This window comes from Scyliorhinus torazame, chromosome 16 (assembly GCF_047496885.1).
Source record: "Scyliorhinus torazame isolate Kashiwa2021f chromosome 16, sScyTor2.1, whole genome shotgun sequence".
Lineage (NCBI taxonomy): Eukaryota > Metazoa > Chordata > Chondrichthyes > Carcharhiniformes > Scyliorhinidae > Scyliorhinus > Scyliorhinus torazame.
In genome coordinates, this window is record NC_092722.1 from 158,179,424 (window position 1) to 158,198,084 (window position 18,661).

The 18,661-nt window shown below is 50.5% G+C and overlaps 1 protein-coding gene across 1 annotated transcript in view; it reads left to right on the forward strand.

The window, feature by feature from the left end:
- The window catches only part of LOC140392307 (CUB and zona pellucida-like domain-containing protein 1), a 55,144-nt gene extending 36,912 nt beyond the window's left edge, over positions 1-18,232 (forward strand). Inside the window, exon 7 of the mRNA XM_072477624.1 lies at positions 18,189-18,232. Coding sequence (XP_072333725.1) covers positions 18,189-18,232 — 44 coding nt within the window. The remainder of the gene's footprint in view (positions 1-18,188) is intronic.
- Positions 18,233-18,661: the final 429 nt, after the last annotated feature.

Consider the following 18,661-nt stretch of genomic DNA (forward strand, 5'->3'; position numbering starts at 1 on the left):
TCAGGTGCTCCAATTCCGCTGCTCTGGTGACCAGGATGTCATCCAGGTAGACCGCCACAGGCGGTAGCCCTTCCAGGGTGCTCTCCATAACACGCAGAAAAGTTGTGCAAGCTGACGTCACGCCAAACGGCAAATTTGTGTACTCATAGAATTCCTGTGAGTATTAATGGTTATATAATTCCTCGAATCGGCGTTCAGCTCCATCTGGAGATAGGCATGGCTCATGGCAAGCTTGGAAAAGGAATGACCCCCAGCTAGTTTTGCATATAGGTCTTCTATCTGCGGCATTAGGTACCTATCGAGATGAGTGACCTTTGGCTTGTTTCTCCATTTCTGAGATTAAGTGTTGACGCCGGGGCATGGTTCGTGGACTTGTATGACAGCAAAACTGGCACTGCATCTGGACCGATTCAGCAACTGTTTTTTAAAAAAATATATTTTATTGACATTTTTTTTTCCCTGAGCAACATTTCTCCGTTTACAAAACAAATGAAACGATAACAATAACAAAACAGAAATGTTTAACTTTTTAACAATAATAATAATAATAATACACAAGTAACAAAACCTCATACTCTATTGACCTATACTCAACTAAACCTCCTCCCCCCCTCCCTCCCCTCCCCCCTGGGTTGCTGCTGCTGGTCATCTGTCTTCCCTCTAACGTTCCCCTAGGTAGTCGAGAAATGGCTGCCACCGCCTGGTGAACCCTTCAGCCGATCCTCTCAGGGCAAACTTTATCTGCTCCAGTTTAATAAACCTCGCCATATCGTTTACCCAGGCCTCCAGTCCGGGGGGTTTCGCCTCCTTCCACATGAGTAGGATCCTGCGCCGGGCTACGAGGGACGCAAAGGCCACGACATCGGCCTCTTTCGCCTCCTGCACTCCCGACTCTTCCGCAACTCCAAATAGGGCTAACCCCCAGCCTGGTTTGACCCGGGCATTCACCACCTGCGAGATCACTCCCGTCACTCCCTTCCAATATCCTTCCAGTGCCGGGCACGCCCAAAACATATGTGCGTGGTTTGCCGGGCTCCCGCCACACCTACCACAACTGTTCTCCACTCCAAAGAACTTGCTCAATCTTGCCCCTGTTATGTGTGCTCTATGTAGCACCTTAAATTGAATCAGGCTAAGCCTGGCGCATGAGGAAGAGGAGTTTACCCTGCTTAGGGCATCAGCCCACATAACCCTCTTCTATCTCCTCCCCTAATTCTTCTTCCCACTTTCCCTTTAGTTCTCCCACCGACTCCTCCCCCTCTTCCCTCATCTCTCTGTAAATCTCTGACACCTTGCCCTCTCCGACCCACACCCCTGAAAGCACCCTGTCCTGTATCCCCTATGTCGGGAGCCGCGGAAATTCCCTCACCTGTTGTCTAGTAAACGCCCTCACCTGCATATACCTCAAGAAATTTCCCGGGGTAACTTATACTTTTCCTCCAGTGCTCCCAAGCTCGCAAAAGTCCCATCTATGAATAAATCTCCCACCTTCCTAATTCCCAACTGGTACCAGCTCTGAAATCCTCCATTCATTCTTCCTGGGGCGAACCTATGGTTGTTCCTGATAGGGGACCCCACCAGGGCTCCCCGCACCCCTCTCTGTCGCCTCCACTGTCCCCATATGTTCAGTGTTGCCGCCACCACCGGATTCGTGGTGTACTTTTTAGGTGAGAGCGGTAGCGGTGCCGTCACCAGCGCCTCTAGACTCGTCCCTTTACAGGACCTTCTCTCCAGCCTTTTCCACGCCGCTCCCTCACACTCCATCAGCCATCTACGTATCATTGCCACATTGGCGGCCCAGTAATAATCTCCCAAGTTCGGTAGTGCCAGTCCTCCTCTGTCCCTACTGCGCTGAAGGAACCCCCTCCTTACTCTCGGAACTTTCCCTGCCCACACAAAGCTCGTAATGCTCCTATCTGTTTTATTAAAAAAGGTCCTGCTGATTAAATTAGGGAGACATTGAAATACAAATAAGAACCTCGGGAGGACCATCATCTTAATTGCTTGCACCCTGCCCGCCAGCGATAAAGGCTGCATGTCCCACCTCTTAAAGTCCTCCTCCATTTGTTCTACCAGATTAAGTGTCAGATTAAGTCTGTGCAAGGTTCCCCAGCTCCTAGCGATCTGAATCCCCAAGTATCGGAAGTTTCTTTCCACTTTCCTTAGCGGTAAGCCTTCTATCTCTCTACTCTGGTCCCCTGGATGTATCACATATAATTCACTCTTCCCCATGTTTGACCTATACCCCGAAAACTCCCCGAACCTCCTCAAAATTTGCATAAACTCTATCATCCCCCCCGCTGGGTCCGACACGTATAACAATAGGTCATCCGCGTATAACGAGACTCGGTGTTCTTCTCCCCCTCTAGTCACCCCTCTCCATTTCCTGGAGTCTCTCAACGCCATGGCCAGAGGTTCAATTGCCAATGCAATCAACAATGGAGACAGCGGGCATCCCTATCTTGTTCCCCTATATAATCGGAAATACTCCGATCTACGTCGACCTGTAACTACGCTTGCCGTTGGTGCCCCATAAAGTAGTCTAACCCAGCGAATAAACCCGTTCCCAAACCCAAACCTCCTTAACACTTCCCATAAATACTCCCACTCCACCCTATCAAATGCCTTCTCTGCGTCCATTGCCGCCACTATCTCTGCCTACCGCTCCACTGAGGGCATCATTATCACCCCTAATAGTCGTTGCACGTTAACATTCAATTGTCTCCCTTTTACGAACCCTGTCTGGTCTTCGTGCACCACCCCCGGGACACAGTCCTCTATCCTCGATGCCAGCACCTTTGCCAGCAATTTGGCGTCCACGTTCAATAGTGAAATAGGTCTATAGGACCCACACTGCAACGGATCTTTGTCCCTCTTCAAAATTAGCGATATCGTCGCCTCCGACATCGTCGGGGGTCGAGTCCCCCCTTCCCTGGCCTCATTGAACGTCCTCGCCAACAACGGGGCCAACAAGTCCACATATTTTCTGTAGAATTCCACCGGGAACCCGTCCGGCCCCGGGGCCTTCCCTGCTTGCATGCTTCCCAGTCCCTTAATAACCTCGTCCACCTCAATCGGCGCCCCAGGCCTGCCACCGCCTGCTCCTCCACTTTCGGGAACTTCAATTGGTCCAGGAACTGCCGCATCCCCTCCTCTCCCTCTGGGGGCTGAGACCTGTACAGTTCCTCATAAAAGGTCTTAAACACCTCATTTATCTTTCCTGCCCTTCGCACAGTGTCTCCCCTTTCATCCCTAATTCCTCCTATCTCCCTCGCTGCTGCCCTCTTTCGCAGTTGGTGCGCCAACAGGCGACTAGCCTTTTCCCCATATTCATACCTCCTCCCTTGTGCCTTCCTCCACAGTACCTCCGCCTTTCTGGTGGTCAGAAGGTCAAACTCAGTCTGGAGTCGTCTCCTCTCCCTGTACAGCTCCTCCTCCGGGGTCTCTGCAAATTCCCTATCCACCCTTAAAATCTCCCCCAGTAATCTATCCCTTTCCTTGGCCTCTGTTTTCCTTTTGTGGGCCCCAATAGAAATCAGCTCTCCTCTGACCACCGCTTTTAGTGCTTCCCAGACCACTCCCACAGGGACCTCGCCGTCGTCATTGACCTCCAGGTATCTCTCAATACACCCCCTCACTCTTGCACACACTCCCTCATCCGCCATCAGTCCCACATCTAATCGCCAGAGTGTTCTCTGCTCCCTGTCCTCTCCTACTTCCAGGTCCACCCAATGTGGGGCATGGTCCGAAACCGCTATGGCTGAGTATTCAGCTTCTTCCACCCTAGAGATCAACGACCTTCCTAAAACAAAAAAATCTATCCGGGAGTACACTTTATGGACGTGGGAGAAGAAGGAATACTCCCTAGCCCTGGGTCTAAGAAATCGCCATGGATCCACTCCCCCCATTTGGTCCATAAACCCCTGAAGTACCTTGGCCGCTGCCGGCCTTCTTCCGTTCCTTGAGCTGGATCTATCTAGCCCCGGGTCCAGCACCGTATTGAAGTCCCCTCCTAAAATCAAATTTCCTGCCTCCAGGTCCGGAATACGCCCCAGCATCCGTCTCATGAACCCCGCATCGTCCCAATTTGGGGCATACACATTAACCAACACGACCTCCATTCCCTCCAGCCTACCACTCACCATTACATATCTACCTCCACTATCTGCTACGATGTTCTTTGCTTCAAATGCTACCCGTTTCCCCACCAAAATGGCCACCCCTCTGTTCTTTGCGTCCAGTCCTGAGTGGAACACCTGTCCCACCCATCCTTTCCTTAGCCTAACTTGGTCCGCCACCTTTAGGTGCGTCTCTTGGAGCATAACCACGTCTGCCCTTAGTCCTTTCAAATGTGCGAGCGCTCGGGCCCTTTTTATCGGTCCATTCAGGCCTCTCACGTTCCACGTCATCAGCCTCACTGGGGGGCTACCTGCCCCCCTCCCGTGTCGACTAGCCATTACCTTCTCTAGGCCAGTCCCATATCCCGCCTCCGCGCTCCCGCTCGCTCCCCCAGCGTCGCATTCCGCCCCCGACCACCCACTCTCTAGCCATTTCCTTTTGGATTTCCGCAGCAGCAACCCAGTTGTCCCCTCCCCCCTCCCCCTCCCCCCTCCCCCTCCCGCTAGATCCCTATCTAGCTTGATTGCTCCCCCCATATCACTTCCGTAAGTCAGCTGACTTCAACTGACCCCGGCTACTCCTGCTCGCTCCTCGACCCCCCCGGTGTGAGGGAACTCCCATCCGCCTTGCGCCTGTTTTCCCTCCTTATTCTTTCTGGCGCGGGAACATCCCTTTACCTGACCCGCCTCTTATGGCGCAGCTCCCTTTCCCCTCCCCCTCTCCTTCCCCATTCTCCGACTATGTCCCGCCTTTCCCCCCTCACCGGCGCCCACATTTCCCCAGTGTCCTCCCCTCTTCCCTGTTTACTTCTCTATTAACTTTCACCATCACATTAACAAAAACAATAACAATAACAACAATAACAGTTCCCTGCAGCATCAGTCCCTCAGTTCCGGTCCAGTTTCTCTTCATTGATGAAGGACCATGCTTCCTCCGCCGCCTCGAAATAATAGTGTCTCTCCTGATACGTGACCCCCATAGCCTTGCCGGCTGCAGCATCCCAAACTTCACCTTCCTTTTGTGCAAAACCTCTTTGGCTCGGTTGAACCTCGCCCTCCTTCTCGCCACCTCCGCACTCCAATCCTGGTATATCCTTACCACAGCATTCTCCCATCTGCTACTCCGCACCTTTTTAGCCCATCTCAGGACCTTTTCTCTGTCCTTAAGGCGGTAGAATCGCACGATTATCGCCCTCGGTGGTTCTCCCGCTTTTGGTCTTCTCGCCGGGATCCGATTTGCCCACTCCACCTCCATGGGGCCCGCAGGGGCCTCAGCACCCATCAGTGAGCTGAGCATCTTACTTGCGTACCCTCCACAGTCCACTCCTTCCACACCCTCCGGGAGATCTAGTATCCTAAGGTTCTTCCTTCGCGCTCCATTTTCAAGGGCCTCAATCCTGTCAGCACACTTTTTATGAAGTGCCTCATGCGTCTGAGTCTTAACCGCCAGGCCCAGGACCTCGTCCTCAATACCTGACACCTTCTGCTCCACCACGCGAAGCTCAGTCTCCTGGGTCTTTAAAGTCTCCTTAAGCCCCTCAATTGCCTGTAACATCGGGGTCATTACCTCCTTCTTCAACAGATCCACGCACCGTCTCACAACCTCGTCCTGCTCAGGCCCCCATGTCGCCTGCGATTTCTCCGTCGCCATTTTGTTCTCCACTCCCTCTGACCTTGTGGTTGAAGATTCTTCGGGCTGCAGCCGCCGCCGCCGGTTTTTCCCTCCGTCGTTCGGGGGGGACTCCCTTCCCACGCACCTCACACCGGGTTTTTCGGCCGGCAAAGTCTCCGTTGGGGCTCCTAAAAGAGCCCGAAGTTCCGTCGGAGCTGGAGCCGCCGAAACGTGCGGCTAGCTCATCCCCGCCGCAACCGGAAGTCCGATTCAGCAACTGTTAAGGGACTAGCACTGACATCACGTGGAACACAATTGATTCCAATGAGAAATAGTGCTGGTTTCACCAGATTCGTGATTCACACCCAGGTGGCTGATGAGCTGTAGCCGCATATATACACTTCACTCCCCACACACAACATCCCAGCTACCAAGATGGCAGCCAGGAGAGTGGCCTCAAGTTTTATGGACGCAGAGCTCGAGACCCTCCTGGACGTTGTGGAGGAGAGGCTGGTGACCTTGTACCCCAGCCCGGGAAGGAGGATGTCAGCCACTGACATTCGCTGTGCATGCGCACAGGTGGCACTGGCCATCAGCGCCACCAGCAACACCATCTGGATCGACCTGCAGTGCCATAAAAAAACGCACAATGGCCAAGGTGAGTAGTCAGCACTGTGCCCCTGGCACCAACCCCTGTCCTACACACCCGTTACCCCACCCCCCAACCCGGAGGGGGCTGAACCCCCATCCTACACCACTTGCCGGCACCCATACTTGCTGCCATGACTGGGTGCCCTGGTTACTGAAGCCACCAGCCACCATACCCTTCATGGGCTTCATGTATCGGACTGTCTAATACTGTGCACTTTCTGTTGCCCCCCACCCCATTCCCTCCTGGAGAAAGCCGCCCATAACCTCATAGAGTGGGAAAAGACTGAAAAGACTGCGACTCACCGTTGCAGAGCAGCTGGCCATGGAGGTGGTCGGCTGGCCCGAGGAAAGGGAAGTCGCCGGGGTTGTGATCGGCTTTGGATGCAGAAGTGAGACCCTGCTTAGTTGCGGCTCCCCATGACACATGTGTCAACCACCATCCCGCCCAACACCACCCTCATCCCACAAAACCCTTACCCCAACTCCACCACCCTCACAACCACACCAGACTACCCTCACCGCACCCCACACCACCCTCACCTCCACACCACACCACCTTCACATCACCCCTCCACTCCCCAGCCTGCGATCTAATCATGCATCTTCTCTGATGTCTGGCAGGAGCTCTGGTGATGGGGTGAGTCCATCTGGTGACCCCGCCAGAGCCAGAACCCCCACCGTGTGCCGAGCAGCGATAATGACACTGACAAGGAGGGGACCCATATGCCTGAGACCCAGGACACCCTGGAGCTAGAACCCGCTGTTGACACAGATTTCCTATCACAGCTGTCTGCAACACCCTCCACCATCCCAGATACACTCACCTCGGTTTGGGACTTTCGTGACGAGCCACTCTGGGACACTCTCTGGTTCTCACCATACAGATAATCCGGAGGTAGGAACTCCCGAGGGGGCAGACGGTCGGAGGGCGTGCCGACACCAGGGACCAGCTGCTGTCCAGACAGGTTTAGTGCTTCTGGAACGGACAGTCCCATCTATTGTGGAGATGCAGTCGCAGAGCCAGGGACTAAATGAGGGGTTGTCGGCTACCATCCAGCACTTTCAAGCGCAGGTTGAGGAGTCCAACCGTGTGCAGGAGCAGGATGTGATGCCGACCATGCCAGCCACCCAGGCCAACATTGCATGGGTGGTGTCCGTGGTGGATGCCTTTGGGGTGAGGGCTTTGGCTATGGACCAGCTTGTCCAAGGCCTGGAGCAATCTGTGCAGGTGGTGGCTAAGGCCCAGGACAGAGTTGCCCTCTCACAGGCAACCATGTGCCAGAGCCACCTGGACACCTGCAGCGGCACTTCTGAGAATGGCCCAGTCACAGCAGGCCATGGCTGGGAACATCTGTGACATTGCCCAGACACTGGCCGATGTGCCAGAGCCACAGAGAGAGGTGGCCCAGTGCCAGTGGGAAATGGCGCAGTCACTGGCTGATGTGGCCAGATCCAGAAGCTGGTGGCACAGTCGCAGTGTGATGTGGCATAGTCCATGGCGGAGGTGGTCCACTCTGTGCTCCATGGCTAGGGTTACAATCTGCCCCGAAGCTCAGTCAGATGGGTGGTGGGCTGGTCTGGGTTGGCCAGAGAGGGAGTGTGCAGGAGGCGGGGGATGGGCAGATGTTGAGGGTGGGCTGAGTTCAGGGACTGAAGTACTGAAGTTCAGCCGGCGCTCACTGCTGCACCCCCACCCCCCCCCACACCCACTGTCCCCACCTCCACCACCCAGCGATTCGACGGCACCGTGTGATGGAAGTCCAGCTCGCATGCAGGGATCACACAGGTGGATGGTGGGAAGTGCTACCATGTGCAGGAGTCAGACATTGTTGAACAATGCGGAGCCCCATTCTCATGCAGAGCAGGTTGTCATCATCCTATACCCGTGGACCATACCCACTGATTTGATTTTGATTTGATTTATTGTCACATGTACCAAAGTGCAGTGAAAAGTATTTTTCTGCAGCCGAGGGAACGTACACAGTACGTACATAGTAGGCAAAAAGAATAATTAACAGAGAGTACATTGACAAATGGTACAAAGACAAACAGTGATTGGTTACAGTGCAGAACAAGGGGCCAAACAAAGCAAATACATGAGCAAGAGCAGCATAGGGCGTCGTAAATAGTGTCCTTACAAGGAACAGATCAGTCCGAGGGGGAGTCATTGAGGAGTCCTGTAGCTGTGGGGAAGAAGCTGTTCCTATGTCTGGATGCGCGGGTCTTCAGACTTCTGTGCCTTCTGCCTGATGGAAGGGTCTGGAAGAAGGCAATGCCTGGGTGGGAGGGGTCTCTGCTAATGCTGTCTGCCTCCCTGAGGCCGCGAGATGTGTATACAAAATCAATGTAACTGCCATCCGAGGGCCTGCAACCCTGTAGCGGGGCAGGTATGTATCGGAGAGGGTTGCATGCGGGGGGGGGGGGGGGGCTATGGAGTTGAGATGCGGTATTCGTGCCCCTGACCGACGCTGTCACCCCCCAGTCAGCGAACCTGGAGGCGATCTGAGCGTCCCGTGCACATTGGCACACGCACGCACATTGTGTGGCATCCTGTGCCTGCCTGGGACCCATGTCCTGCCCATCCTTTCCTGCATTCTCCTCATCGGACGAGGACTGGTGTTCATCCTTCTCCTCTAACACCTGAAGCACATCTTCAGGATGCCGAAGCAGTGCTCGATCATGCCCCTGGCCGTTGCGTGGGTGTCATTGTGCGGGTGTCCGCGTCGGTCTGTGGCCTCCGGATAGGCCTCATTAGCCACGACCGCAGTGGATAACCCCTGTCGCCCAGGAGCAAATCCCCCAGTCAGGGGTGCACCTCGAATGGGCCAGGAATCATTGAGTGTGCCAGGATCAAGGTGTTGTGCATACTGCCGCCAACTTGCATGATGCGCAGCTGATGCTCACATATCATGAATAGGATGGGAATAGAGGGAAATGGATAGAGGAACAGGACAAATACATGAATAGGATGGAAATAGAGGGATACGGATCCAGGAAGTGTAGAAGATTGTAGTTTAGTCGGGCAGCATGGTTGGCACGGGCTTGGAGGGCCGAAGAGCCTGTACTTTTCTTTCTTCTTTGTTCTTTGTTTATATCAGCTGCATGTTTATCGAGTGGAGCCCCTTTTGGTTTGTGTAGAGCAGCCTGTCATCTGCAGGTGTGCATAGAGTGACATGCATCCCATCAATCATCCCCTGGACCCGGGGCATCCTATCAATGGCAGCCAAATCCACTTCCCGGGCATCCTGGTGGGCTCGGTGACATTGAAATGGATGCATCGTACCTCTGTGATGGCGCGGATGAGAACCGAGCTCATGGTGGCACGGTCGAACAACGGTTTGTTTCGTTTTTGATGGGGGTTGGTGGGTTGCTCCTTTTTTATGTTGGGTGGGGATTGTAAAGTTTGCACTGGGAGGATGGTTGAGCGGTGGGGGAGGGGAATCAGGATGCAAGGCTCTATGGGCGGGAGCTACCAGGCTAGCTGGGTGGGCAAGTTCACAGATGCACAGTGGGGGGTAAGAAGGGGGTAAGTGTGTTAATGGGGTTGGGATTGTTATTTTGTTATGGGGTGGGGGGAGAGGGAGGGGGGGCAGAGGTCTGCTGACAGGGGAGGGACTGACAAAAGGTGACAGGGACAGTGTCGATGACGGAGGGCATCCGAGGGTAGGCCTGAAGAGATGCGGGACATTGGCTGGGGGCTGGCCGAGAAAGGGCTATGGCTGATTGGCAGGGGGTGGGGGGGGCACCTACCTGCCGACCAGGCTGATTACATGGAACGTGAGAGGGTGAATGGACCAGTCAAGAGGGCCCGTGTGTTCGCACACCTGAAAAGCTAAAAGGCGGACCCTGAGGGTGATGGATCAGACTAGGCTGAGGAAGGGGTGGGTAGGGCAGGTTTCCATTTGGGGCTAGATTCCAAAACAAGCGGGGTGGCAATTTTGATTAATAAGCGGGTGGTATTTGAAGTGGGATGTATAGTGGCGGATCCGGGGGGAAAATACGTTATGGTGAGCGGGAAGTTGGAGGGGATGCCGGTGGCGCTGGTGAACATATATGTACTGAACTGGGATGATGTAGAGTTCATGAGGCGGGTATTGGGAAAGATCCCTGATCTGGACTCGCATCAGTTGATTATGGGGGCGACACTTTAATACGGTTATGGATCTAAGGCTGAATCGGTCGAGTTCGAGGATAGGGAGGGTGTTAGCAGTTGCGAAGGAGTTAAAGGTGTTTATGGGACAGATTGGGGGGGGTAGATTCGTGGAGGTTTGGGCGGCTGAGAGCGAAAGAGTACTCATTCTTTTCCCATGTACACAAAGTATACTCCTGAGTTGACTTTTTTGTTATGGATAGGATGTTGTTGGCTGAGGTGGTGGACATTGAGTACTCAGCGATAGTAGTGTTGGATTATGCCCCACACTGGGTGGACTTATGGGTGAGTAAGGAGGGGGGGGCAGCGCCTGCCCTGGAGGTTAGATGTCGGACTATTAGCGGAGGAGGAGGTGTGTGCGGGTGAGGGAGGCCATTCGGAGGTATGTGGAGATAAACAATACAGGGGAAGTCTCAGCAGCTATGGTATGGGAGGCGCTGAAGGCAGTGGTGAGAGGGGAGTTTATCTCGATACGGGCATACAGGGAGAAGTCGGAACGGGTGGAGATGGATAGATTAGTGAGGGCGATTCTCCAAATATACAGGAGGTACTTGGTGGTCCCGGTGGCAGGTTGTTGAAGGAGCGGCAGAAGCTGCAGATGGAGTTTAGGTTGCTATCCACAGTGAAGGCGGTGGGGCAGTTGAGAAAGGCGAGGGGGTGGTGTATGAATATGGGGAGAAGGTTAGCAGGATGCTAGCACACCAGCTAAGGAAATGGAAGGCAGCGAGGGAGAGTGGGAAAGTGAAGGACAGAGGGGGGAACACGATTTTGGACCCAGTGGGGGTGAACGGGATGTTTAGAGACTTTTACAGCAGATTATATGAGTCGGGACCCCCAGCCGGGGTGGAGAGGATGAGGTGGTTTTCGGAGGGATTGGAGTTCCCGAAAGTGGAGGAAGAGTTGGTGGAGGGCTAAGCTCCCCAATTGAGCTGTTTGAAGTGGTGTAGGGGCTGGAGGCGATGGAGTCAGGTAAGGCCCTTGGGTACCCAGTGGAGTTTTATGAAAAGTCTTATGAAAAGGAGTGCTGAAGCCTTGCTGGTTAGGGCGTTTAATGAGGCTGGGGAGCGAGAGGTGCTCCCCCCAACAATGTCACAGACCTCGATTTCTCTCATCCTGAAGCGGGATAAGGACCTGGAACAATACGGGTCATACAGGACAATCTCCCTTCTAAATGTAGACACCAAGCTGTTGGCCAAGTTCTTTGCCTCAAGAATAGAGGATTGTGTGCCAGGGGTGATAGGGGAGGACCAGACGGGGTTTGCGAAGGGGAGGCATTTAACGGCGAACATTAGAAGGCTGCTAAATGTGATTATGATGCCTTCCGAGGGAAGGGAGGTGGAGGTGTTGGCTGAGGTGGTGGACATTGAGTACTCGGCGATAGTAGCATCGGATCATGCCCCACTCTGGGTGGATGTGGAGAAGGCCTTTAATCGGGTGGAATGGGAGTATTTGTGGGAGGTCCTGGAGTGGTTTGGGCAGGGTTTTATGGATTGCGTCCGGTTGCTGTACCAGGTACCGGTGGCAAGTGGGCGGACAAACTGAGTGAGCTTGGATTATTTTAGGCTGCACAACCAGGGGACGAGGCAGGGATGTCCACTCTCCCCACTGTTGTTTGCTTTGGCCATAGAGCCACTGACGATGGCACTGAGAGCATCAACGGACTGGCAGGGGATTGTACGGGGGTGGTGCGGGGAGTGGAGCACAGGGTCTCGCTAGATGCGGACAACCTACTTTTGTATATTTCTGACCCGCTGATGGGGGGAATTGGAGAGATCATGGGGATCCTAGGGGATTTCAGCTGGTACAAATTGAGTATGGGCAAAAGTGAGTGTGTTGTTCCTTGTGTCTTAATAACTCGTAATCTTGAAGTTGAAGTAGATTGTACAAAACAGTTAGATTACTTATGATATGTGTATCTGTACAAGTGATGATGACATTGGATATTTTACAAAGCCAATTAAGATTTATGAGTCCAATCTTAATAAAAACATTTATGAGTCCAAACTTGATGAATTTGTTCATTGAGTTTTTTCTTTTTCGTTGTTGACGTGGTGATATTGATATTGCAACTCTGTTCTGAATGTTGTCGGTGTTCTTGTTTTTTTAAGTAACAAACAAGTCATCCCGAGGTGTTTGAATGGCCGAACCACTGATGTTGACTGACATGGACTTTTTTCTGTGCTTGTGGTATCGATTTAGTGTGTCATCTGCCTTGAAAGCTGGTGTGCTTGCTTGTTCTGGAGCAGATGTGAAATTGTGTGTTTCATTGTCATGCCATGGCATGTTTGTAGTCTTGTCATTGTTTTGCAGTGTGCTGTGGCATTGTCCTTCATGTTCCGCATTGTACCATTTTGTACAGGCTGTTTCATTGTTGTTGTTTCTGTCTTTGTTGTTTTTGTTGTCGTTCTTGTTGCTGTTTTTGTCGTATCTGTCTTTGCTGTTTTCGTTGGCGTTCTTGTTATTTCTGTTTTTGTTGTTTTCATCGTTCTTGTCGATTTTCTTGTTGTGCTTGTTCTTTCTGTTTTTGTTGTTTTCGTCGTTATTCTTGTCGTGCTTGCTGTTGTCTTTGTTATGCTTCTTGTTGTTTTTGTTGTTGTTCTTGTAGTTTTTGTTGTTGTACTTGCAGGTTTTGTTGTTGCTGTTGTTGTTCTTGTTTCTGCAGTGCTTCTTGCGGTTTTTGTTTTTCTTGTTGCGCTCAATGAGTGTTCCGTGTGGATAATTTGCGTAATTGGTGCAAGTGTCCTTTGTGGTATCTGTTACCTTGAGCGTTTCGTCTCGAGAATGGTCTGATGTTGCATTGATGATGTTGACATCAGTCATTTGTGATGGATTTGATTCCTCTTCTTTGCTTTGTTGGTGCTCCTCTTCTGGAGACAAAATCTCAAGATTTCATTCTCTTGTGAGACTTGGTGCTCCTCTTCTGGAGTCAGAATCCTCACGATTTCATTCTCTTGTGTGTCTTGGTGCTCCTCTTCTGGAGTCAAGATCTTCACGATTTCATTTTGTTGTGGTCTCTCTGGACTCTTGGTAGCCCTACTCTGTGCTTCTGTACAGACGAGCTGAGATCTGTCAGTCTCGCTGTGATCCTGCACCTCCTGTATGTCAAGTGTGATCACATTGCCACTGTTTTCGCATGCAGTGGGTAGACTTACATTGTCTTCTTCTTGATTATGCGAGCTTGGTAGACTTTCATAGTCTGCTTGTGGTTGCTCAGATACGGTGGGTTGACCTTCATGGTCTTGCTCATGCATAGCGTTCGCAATGGAGTGTTTGTTTGCTTCCATTTGGAGTCTGTCAACGAGCTGTCCGTGGAGGCTTGTGTCGCTCCCTCTGTGGAGTCTTTCTGTGCTCTCTCAATGGTGTTCTGTGCTCTTTGTGTGGCGTCGTCTTCTTCTTGGGAATCGTCTTCTGTCATCCAATGTCTTGACAACCTGTCATGGCATCGTGGTATTGGATTTATCTACCATGAGTAGAGTCGTGTTGAACTTTGCAGCCGTGTTGCTGATGCTGTGATCAGCGTATCCGAATAACTCAGCCATGTCTGGGTAGTATTGTTCGAAAAACAAATCATCTTTTTTTGTTCGGATGTGTTTTTATTGTTCTCTTCACTTTGGGTGGTGCAGACTGCTTGTTCCTGGGTGTTGTGAAATTTATCTTCCACTGCTGGTAACCGTTCAGGCATTGTTCTGTCTTATGAGGTAAGAAAAGTTGGTTTTACAGCTTTAAGTTTCTTGTTTTCAATTTTCGGGCATTTCCCTTTTAAGTGGGCATGGTCAGGGTCCTCTGATGTCATGACGTTCGAGACGTCATGCGCGGGGCTCGATTGCGCATGCGCACATCGATCTTCCTTTACTCTGCGGGTTTTTGTACACTGCGCATGCGTGGCTTGCGCATGCGCAGACCCATCTTCGAATGTTGTGATCTTTTCAGCACTGCTCATGCGCGGTTTGCGCATGCGCAGAAGGCAGACGGCTGATTTTAACTGCGCATGCGCGGCTTCTGTTTCCTGCGCATGCGTAGATGCAGATTTTCGCCTTTGTTACACGGAGATTATAAAATGTGCTCAGACGCCATTTTGCAGTGGATTTCAGCGTTTTTGCTTTGTAAGACATTAAAGTTTTCCTTTCGATCTGGACTTTTCAATTGCGATTTTCAGAGTTAACCCTTTCTGTTCAGGTTTTGATTGTTTGAGTTTTGCATCACTCATTCCCTGTGCAATTTGGTTTGTGGGCATTGAATGTTTTAAAGCAGCATTGTTACTGCTGTTCCAGTAATCCTCAAATTTTTTCAGTATTACTACTAATTTGGCATTGTCTTCTTTCAAGTATTTAAAGCCATTATAGATTTTTCTAGCTTTCTGTCCCGCTGTTGCGAGTAGCAGCGCTATTTTTGTTGCATCAGAAACTGCTTTCATATCATTTGCTACGATACATATCTCGAACATTTGTTTAAAGCTTTTCCAGTTATTACTTAAATTACTGGTTGTTTCCAGCTGTGGTGGAGGTTCAAATTGCAGTAAATCAGCAAAGTCTTTCTTGCCATTTTGGTCTTTCTGTGTCTGCAGCTTGTGTAATCTTATCGTAAGCTTTCTGAAGCGAGTCCTGGTACCATGTATTGTTCCTTGTGTCTTAATAACACTCGTAGTCTTGAAGTTGAAGTAGATGCTTTATTGTGAGTTCGTTTTCTCTTCAGTGCTTAACTTTAAGTTACATTTGAGCTGCCTGTCTGTGTCTTGCTACTAGCTCCCATTCCTGTGAAGTGTCCTGACTTCCTGTTCGTGTGTATATGTACCTCTCCCGTGCTCCCTGTAGTGCTTGCTCAGTTGGATTGCATCTACACAGATATACAATCACCACAGTGAGGTCTTTGCGATTCAGATAGGGGGCAAGAGAGAAGATTGGGGGGGTTGCTATTCAAGGAGGTGGGAGGGAGCTTTCGGTATTTGGGTATCCAGGTAGTGCGGGAGTGGGAGCAGCTGCATAAGCTGAATTTGGTTCGGTTAGTGGAGCAGATGAAGGGGAACTTCAGAAGGTGGGATATGCTCCTATGTCACTGGCTGGGAGGGTGCAGACGGTAAAGATAACTGTTCTCCTGAGGTTTTTATTCATATTTCATTTCCTGCCTATTTTTATCCCCAAGGCTTTCTTTCAGAGGGTGAATGTGGCGATTTCTGGGTTTGTGTGAACGGGTAGTACTATGCGGATTAAGAAGGTGCTGCTGAAGCGTGGTCGAGGGGAGGGAGGGCGCCAAACATAGCAATGGTCAGGAAGTGGGGAGGTATCGGCGTGGGAGGGGGTAGAGGCAACCTCAGGCGGAACACAGGTTTAAGGGCACTCGTAACGCCACCTCTGCCATTCCCACCGATTTGGTACTCCACAAGCCCGATGGTAGTGGCGGCCTTGAGAGTGTGGGGACAGTGGCAGAAGCATATGGGAGTGGAGGGGGCATCGGTATGGGCTCGAATTTGTGGCAACCACCGGTTTGCACCAGGGGGTCTACTTCGGGAGTTTCAGAGGTGGCAGTGAGCTGGGATCGAACGGTTTGGGGACCTGTTTATTGACAGCAGCTTTCCATGCTTTGAAGACTTGGAGGAGGAGTTTGAGCTGCCCGGGGGGGGAATGGGTTTCGCTACCTGCAGGTGAGTGACTTTGCGCGGAGGCAGGTTTCGATCTTTCCGCACCTACTACCCCAGGGGATACAGGACAAGGTAGTGTTGAAAACGGGAGTGGGAAGGGGAAAGTCTCGGAAATTTATAAAGAACTCATGACTGGGAGAAAACTCCGATAGGGGAGGTGAAGCGAAAATGGGAGGAAGAATTGGGCAAGGAATTAGAGGCGGGATTGTGGAAGGATGCCCTGAGTAGAGTTCACGAGTCCTCGTCATCTGCCAGGCTTCGCCTGATATATTTCAAGGTGGTTCTCAGGATGCATATGACTGGCCTGTATGATCAGGTTCTTTGAAGGGGTGGAGGATAGTTGTGGGTGGTGTGCGGGAGGGCCCGCAAATCATGTCCCAATGTTTTGGGTATGTCCAAAGTTTAGGGGATTCTGACAAGGATTTGCCGATGTCATGTCCATGGTATTGAAGGTACAGGTGGTTCAGAGTCCAGAGGTGGCCATTTTTGGTCTGTCGCAAGACCCGGGAGTCCAGGGGGTGAGAGAGGCTGATGTTTTGACCATTGCCTCCCTGCTGGCCCGGACATGGATCTTATTGGCGTGGAGGGACTCGGAACCCCCAAAATTGGGTGTATGGGTCAATTACATGGCAAGCTTTCTCAGGTTTGAGAAGATCAAGTTCGCCCTGAGAGGATCGATGCTAGGGTTCGCCCGAAGGTAGCAGCTGTTTATCGACTTCTTTGGGGAAAATTAAGCTGTCAGCAGATATATAGGGTAGGAGGGGGAGGGTGTAAAGAGAAAGAGGAAGGTATGGGGGGATGGTTGAGGTGGGAAATAGTGGGAAAGGGGGACTGGAGAATTGTATATGTAAGCCACGTTGGCTGGGTTTGGTTGTTGGTTGGGTAGGTGTTATTTATTCTACTGTTTTTTCCTCTTGAAAATTGGTGTTAAAATTATATATGCCTTAATGAAATATTTAAAAAAAAAAAGATTTTCATTCACTCTTTGCAGGTCTTTTCTCCTGCTTTAGCTGGGTGGACTAGATTTTGTCACAGCATGAATGGTTTTTGCCTAACTGAGCTGAGAAAAGTTGCAGCATGCAGGTTTTCTGATGTCTAATATGCTACAAGATACAATTAGAACCTTTCCTCATAAGAATTCCGTGTCTCATAATCCTCATCAAAGGAGTCCATGGCACAACTTTTTCCTGCCATTTTTCGGGTCTTGTTTCCCTGTTCTGAACTTTTTCAGCCTTTCTCCCTTCCATTTAGTTCCTGAAGCCAGCAATCCCCAAATCCATAAGCAAACTAGTTATTTCCTTTCCTTGACTACTGGTTCCCAATCAGTAGGTTCAGAATTGGCAGCCTTCTAGGTTCAAGTTCCTGCAGCCCATTTACAGTGCCACATGCGCTGTCACCGTAGCTTTTATCCACTACAAACACAGTAAGTACACCTGGAAATTCAATTTTGTTTAAAATATATGCTCCAGTAACTCATGGTGTGTCCCGATTATTTTTAAAATCCTTATTTTGCACCAACGGCTGTCGCAAACAGCCAATTGACCTGCTGACACCTCTCTACGATCTGAAGAGTTGTCTTTTTTTTAACTTGACACAAGCTCGTCTATGATTTTCAGCCCAAGTGTCGATGATGGTTTTCTTTACACCTCCAAACCTTCGTTGATAGTTGTTTATGGCCCAAATCCTCATTGCCAGCTTCCTCTTCTGTTATATATGTGTTGTTGCTGCAGAGAGAAAAGGAAATAGAGGTGCCATGTTTTAAATTCGTAAAAACACAGTGCAGGGTTTATTTAGAGATGCTGCTGCTACAGAGTAAGCTTCTAAACTCCCCAAAACCCTGCTGCAGTGGAAACTAAATTATTTATGAATGGTATCCAGTCTCTGAATGTGATTCATGGAAAGATATTGAGAACGTTTCACTCTAAAAACATGAATGTACCAACATGGCTGGTTTTTGATTATTTTACTTGAAATACCTGAGGGAAAATGATTTAAGTGGTGATTCATTTTCATATTTTTCAGTAAAATGTGAAAAGGATTCTTTTGCTCATCCAATTGCAGCCTAAGGACAACAGAAACTCAGAAAAACAGTTTGGACAATGAAAGTAACTTTAATATTGGAGAGGATGTATGACTGAGAGTATTTTGAAGAGCAGAAATTGTGCCAAAATAAAAAACAATTTTGATGTGGGAAAAAACGTCTTTTAAAAGATGGTTCTGTCTACAAATCGCACCCCGTATAAAATATGTGGGGAAGTTGTTCTGAGTTGACCTTGCTCAATTCAATGATGTTGCTGCCTACAGCAGTATTTGAAAGTATTAGGAGAACGGTTACAGCACCGCTTCAGTCAGGATGTCTGGCTTGATCCTATGGAGTAAAACAGAGACAGTGAAAGGAAGACTGCCAGAACAAGAAAGTGCAGAAACTGAGCAAAATGATAAGGAGAGATTTGATGTAAAGGATATGGAAGTTTAGAGACACATGAAGAGACAGT